We start from the raw sequence: 6,518 nt of genomic DNA on the forward strand, positions 1-6,518 counted from the left end.
CCATCTATGAGGTAACTTCTCTATGATCAAGTCTTCGTCTCCATTTTTTTGAAATAAGTTTAAGAACTAACTTAAGCATCATAATACCACCAGGGGGAAATCCTTGATCCATGCTTCAATCCTTTTCTTTTTGTAGACGACATTAGATTTCTCAAAGTGCTATCCACCTTGATAGGAAGTTTGCTTCCTATTCACACAATTAGTACCATTTATGGGAAATGAATTGTTTTGATTCTGAGTTTTCATCATGTCTAAGGCACGGTCTAATAGAAACTCTGAGATTCCTCATATGGAGGTGCCGATAATTAACCCCCAATGTAATCCACAAACCATCAAGGAAGAATCTTGTCTAACCATTGATGCAATTGCTCGGGAGATAGAGTTTGTAACCTCAAGCTCTGGCCTCTTTGAAGAGATAGCTAAATATATGAAGGGGAAGGAGAAGGTCAAGTCATCTCGGTGAAAGCCTAGGGCTTGCACATCACAGTCTTCTTCTAAGGGTGAAACCAAACCTCATCAACCAAGAAGAAATAGGGATAGCCCTCCTAGGCACAATGATAAGCCTGTTTCAAGAGTACCCGCAATCTCTAAGATTTTTACGAAGAACCCTTTTAAGAAAAGAGAAGTTAGTGAGGTATCTAAAAGAAGTTTCAATTTTTATAGGGACTATAAGAGAGCGCTATCTTTTACCCAAGAGATTAATAAGAGAGTTTTCCCCCTAAACTTTAATCTACATAACACCCCCTACTATGATGGTAAAAGAGATCTAGAGGACTATATTCATGCCTTCCTTTCCACTTCCCAACTATATGGTTTCAGAATTTGTGATGTGCCAAGTTTTTCCTTATCTTCTACAAGAGAATGCCTGTAAATAGTTCTAGAAATTGGAGCCAAAGAATATTTCATCATCAGATGAGTTCGTGAACAAATTTGTTCAGTAGTTTGTCTCCCCCTAACCTATAACCAAGATCTCAGCCTACTTGATGAGTGTAAAACAACAACTCGACTAGTCTCCGAGATCATATCTGGCTCCTTTTGCCTAAGAAAGCATCCTGATCCTGAGGAGCAAGTTACCATGGCCACTTTTTATCCATGGGCTCAAGCTTGGGGCCTTCACTATGAAGATTCACCAAAACTATCCTTCAACATTAGATGAGCTTTGGGAAAGAACATATCAATTTATGAAAGGAGAAAACTACAATCCACTGAAATGGGAATTTGCCCAGGCTTCTTTTGATTGGAGGGGAAATGCCAACCAAGCCAAGAATATATCAAACATTTTGGAAGGATCTGGGCATGATTCCAAAGTGTCTTTGATCATATTAATAAAGGGTAAACCTCCTATCTCTGATAGGGACCATACCCTTTTGAATACTACTCGATCTCATATTCTGGCTATTATAGAGCAGCAGAATCTAGGCCAACCTGCTCCTAAGATGATCGAAAAGAGAGAGAAGAGAAATGCGAACCTATATACTATGCATATAAGATGATCTCAAGAGAGATGAAAAACTTGATCAAATAAGGTTATCTTCAGCATTTGTCAAACAAGATCAGTGTTAGGATTTAAGAGAAAACCATTGTGACAATCGATGAGAAGATTAGCGGGATGACTGATGAAAAGATAAACAACAAGATTAGAGACCTTTTGAACATTGTCCATGGGACCATTGGGAATTGGATAGATTGCCTCGAGACTGGCCCCCTGACCTTGATCACCACTTAGCTAGAGTGATTAATACAATATGTGGTGGGTTAACTAGTGAAGATAGTCAAAGGTCGTGCAAGAGGTCATTCCGATAGTTTGTTGTAGATTCAATGAAGCTCAATTCACATCTCACAGAGGTGGTCTCTTATGGGCTGAATGATCCAGTTTTGACTTCTCACAATCATGAGGCATTGGTAACTGATGAGTGTGGGATATGCATATAATAATTAACTCATCCATAGCCAAAGTTTACATTTATAAATTTTTAAATACCCTACACGCAATTTTTCGCAAGTATACGAATTGTTTATTGAGTATAGAGGTATTAGGTGTCGATCCCACGGGAAAGATTGTCAATTACCAATGTTTTTTGAACTATTTCATTATTTAGACTATTACAAGTACAAGAAATTAAATCTACACTATAAAAGTAACAAAAATATAATAAAAAACTCTTAGAGGTATGGAATTCCTTACTATTCTTACAGATGACATTACCGATTAAGTGAATGCTATTATCTTGGCTAGTTATGACGTAATTTCCTAATGTATATGAAACCTACTCTTGCAGTGAATCAACTATACTTATAGTTAAGCCATACCTACTCTCGTGGTCATGAAATTAACTAAAAGGCCATTTCTTCTATAAAATTACATGAAACAAGTCACTAAACCCACAAAGGTGCACCTCTACTCTCGTGAGTGTACTCCGTAGATTTATTACTTTCTTGAACTAGTGTTAAATTCCAATTCTCATTACAAACCTAATACCTTAAGATTATCACAATTATTGGCTGATTAATCATGATTAGAAAAGCAAAAATAATAAATAACTTGCTCGAAACCTGGGCGGCTCTGCAGAACCCTAATCCACAGTTAAGGAGGGAAAAGGTAAGAAGAATCAGCAGCGATGGCGGTACCTTTGCTTTCGAAGAAGATAGTGAAGAAGAGGGTCAAGAAGTTCAAACGACCCCAAAGCGACCGAAAAATCTCCGTCAATACCAATTGGCGCAGGCCTAAGGGTATTGACTCTCGGGTCAGGAGAAAGTTCAAGGGATGCACTTTGATGCCCAATATTGGGTATGGATCTGATAAGAAGACTCGCCATTATCTTCCCAATGGTTTTAAGAAGTTTGTTGTGCACAATGTCAGTGAGCTTGAGTTATTGATGATGCACAACAGGACTTACTGTGCTGAGATTGCACACAATGTGTCCACAAAGAAGAGGAAAGAGATAGTGGAGCATGTAGCTCAGCTAGAGGTTGTTGTTACTAACAAGCTTGCTAGGCTGCGGAGCCAGGAGGATGAATGAGCTTTTTGGCTTTCATGCGCTGAACTTGGTTCATTTTGATTATCATGCCTTTTTGTTTACGCTATCCCTTGTTAGTAACATTGTAATTTTGACAGATGAGATGGTTTAGAGCGTTCTATAATGTCTCATGCATATAGATATACAATATGGTTAGTGCATTTATTTTTATGTCGTTAAAAAAATAAATAATAAATAACTTGCTCAAAATAATGTCATCAAATAACCAAATAAACATCACTAACAAGATATAGTAAGTTCATCGATACTCTGGGCGTAAATTTTAATTAAATATGAAGAACAAGATTCAAACTTGTGTTATAGTTAAACATGAATTTAAATACAAAAGAGAAAGTGATAGAAGAGAAATCACCCTTGTCATATAAGCTCTCTAACTCTCCATCTTTGCTCCTCAATTCTTCATCCAAATCTAACTACAAATATAAGAAGGAAAAACTACACTGACTATACTATACTACCTTAACTAATGAACTAAGGAAAATTTAGTGAAGACTAGATTTTTGTGGAGTTTCTCTAGCCTTCCAAAGTTCTCGAAATGGTCTCCAAAGACTGCTATTTATAGAGGATTCAAGCTCAAGGTGAGTTGTTTCTTGGTTGGCAAAGATGGCTTTTGAACTCACCAAGAGTTGTTCTCCAAGTTTCCACACTCTTCTTGGTCAGATACAACCGAAATTCTGAGTTGTAGATGAGTTGGAAGGGTTGTGTGAAAGCAAAACAAATTGCAGAGCAAGTTGCAGTAGAAAAAACGACCTCGAATACGCGACCTTAGATCACGTATTGCACTACGTTTTGCTTCTGTAGGTTTACACTTTCTAGGCAGAATTCATCCTTGCTATGTTTTTTGTCTAAATTCAACTGATATTTTCTTGATGATGGAGGCTGAACTAGCTCTTGTATAAAACATAAAATTGTAACCCTTTGAGTTATCTTTTAAATGCATCAAGAATCATCTAGTTTGGAGCTCTATGGACCGATAAGTGACCAAAATACTCACAACTTGTCATAACTTTGTTTCAGCTTTCGACCATAAAAATGCACTTCGGTATTTTGACTTTGACTAGGAAAATGACTAAACTGGACTTTGATGTCCACATGCCAAATGTATATCTATCTTTTAGCTTCAAAGTGGTATAAGAATCACCCCAATACAATGCTTGCAACTCTAGATATAGTCAATGTGACAGCCCCACCTTCCCCTAAGGCGAACCAAAGGGATTAGCGGACTGCCTGCCTAGCTCTCGCTAGGACTAATGGTTCAGTTCACATCGATCTAATACGTTCCGGAACATACTAACGCGCGTAAACCTGTCAAAATCACAAAATAAAAAAAACAAAAATTGGAGCTGGTCATGAATAGTACCGGCCACGTCAAAATCCGGTCAAACATCACGCAAACATACACATCTTGAAATTCAACATTTACAAACCAAAATGGCATACAAAATTATCCCATAAGTTTATACATATACGGTTTGCCAAATCAAAAGAGAAATCGGACCCAAAAGTACATTTAGGGTTTCAATCAATGAGCTATACAAAAGCTATGTACATCTAGCTCAATTCGGCAACCAACTATCAAATCCAGTCTAAAAGTATTTATTTTCCTATAAGGAAAACAAAAGGAACAGAGTGAGCTTATGCCCAGTGGTATACTATCACATAAGCAACCAAGTCACATAAGCATAAAGCGGTCAAGAAAGAAATAAACCAAGATCACACATTAACAAAATGGTAAAAGGATACGGACGGCTCTCAAGAGCCCCTTTCCTCGCTCGTATACTTGATCGGACTTCATTGACCCTTCGTCAATGTTTACAAAGTAACCAACCGTAGGCTCCACTTTACTTCCATTCCTTCCACCCAACATACCCCTACCGGGTCCGAACTCCAAACAGTAGCAATTTGGTAATACTCGAGTATACCGAAATCAAGAGTCTCACTACTACAAGATTCCATATAACAGTCCCCATGGCTCGTCGACCTTCACGACCAAACCCTCGCTGGCTCGATTCAATCGACTACCAATGGGGTTGAGCTCAGTAGTACAGTAAAGGTCGTTGGATACTCGTCCAAACGACACCAACACCAGTTTTTCCATGAACATTTCCAGTATCACAGTGAAACAATAGACCGCTATAAATAATATCAGAGGAGGTGAGGGCGATCAAGTACACCCTCACTTCAATCAATTTCAATGCACAATTAAGCCTTCAAGGCATCACGTTCACATATAGCAAAGCCACATGGTAAACAAACAAGTGAGTAGTACACTCACCAATCAAGCAAATGATATTTCATGCACTTCCACCTCAGAGTGTCTTGCACCACCGTCACGTCCTAACATGGTCAAATAAGTACAATAAGACTCGATTACAAGTCATAACCAATTCTAAATACTCTCAAAACAAGATTCCATAAGAATATATAAGCATTAGAGTAAACCAGGAAAATCCGGAAATGGAATTAAACTTCAATCCAAAAAAATAGTTTTTGACATCATTTTGTGGTTTTGGCACCAATGGCACTACGATTATCGGATGGAGGTGTAAGATACACCGTTTCGAAGCTAAGAGATAGGGCTACAATATTACAGAAGGTTACTTAGTCCAGTTCATAGAACAACTAGGTCAAAAATGCAAGATACTAAACCAGAACCGTAAAAACAGGTGGACAAACCACATTCTGGTTAACGAACTATAATTCAGGCTACCTAAGTCCAAATCAAGTGATTCTAAAGCCATCCGAAAGCTAAGACATCAGGATACATTTCCTCAGAAGACCTCAACAACCAAATCAGAAGTATTCCCAGCCAAAATAACCAATTACAGAAGCAATTCTCAAGTTTGGGTGAAACCAGGGCAGTAGGGGTATTTCGGTCTTTTCATAGGATACGCTACTCCGATTGGCCTGAAATTTTGTAGCCATCTCTAAAATATCATTCCCTAAAACTTTCATATTTTAACCCAAGGCCAATTTGGCCTCTAACTATGAGGTACTGTGCCTGGCAGAATGTAAATAATGAAACCCTAACTTTCAATTTTTCTTCCAAAACAGAAATTTTCTGCAATTAACCACTTTTTCCACCTTCTAGTTTCCTTAATTATCATTCCCAATCATCATACATGACCACATAATAAGAATCACATGAAAACAGAAAAATCACCAATAATTATAAAACTTCACCAATTCAACCAAAAATCAAGATATAATCCACAAAATTACATCCTAGACTACCACAAATGATGGATTAAACATCATTAGGTGGAGGAGAGAGGTTCCTTCACAACTCACCTTAGCAACACAAGAGAGAGAGCAACTAGTCACCTTAGCTTTCCAAACAACTTCACCAAACATCTCGCAAACACTAAGTGAAGAGGTTTTATGGAACAAATACAAGATCAAATGGTTGATTAGTTGAATTTGAGCAAGATGGAGGCAAGAATTTGAAGAGCTTTTCCCTTTCTCTTTGCTTGAAGTGGG

At 37.9% G+C, this 6,518-nt stretch overlaps 1 protein-coding gene across 1 annotated transcript; it reads left to right on the forward strand.

Moving 5' to 3' along the window:
• Positions 1-2,552: 2,552 nt before the first annotated feature.
• Positions 2,553-3,188, forward strand: LOC113693810 (large ribosomal subunit protein eL32z-like). The gene has a single exon (XM_027212515.2). The coding sequence runs from the start codon at positions 2,619-2,621 to the stop codon at positions 3,018-3,020; it is 402 nt and encodes a 133-aa protein (XP_027068316.1). The 5' UTR covers positions 2,553-2,618; the 3' UTR covers positions 3,021-3,188.
• The last annotated feature ends 3,330 nt before the right edge of the window (positions 3,189-6,518 follow it).

Source organism: Coffea arabica, chromosome 6c, assembly GCF_036785885.1.
Source record: "Coffea arabica cultivar ET-39 chromosome 6c, Coffea Arabica ET-39 HiFi, whole genome shotgun sequence".
In the NCBI taxonomy this organism is placed as follows: Eukaryota; Viridiplantae; Streptophyta; class Magnoliopsida; order Gentianales; family Rubiaceae; genus Coffea; species Coffea arabica.

Bases quoted from the DNA above. Each gene is read 5' to 3' on its own strand.
- LOC113693810 (XM_027212515.2), top strand. From the start codon at position 2,619: ATGGCGGTACCTTTGCTTTCGAAGAAGATAGTGAAGAAGAGGGTCAAG.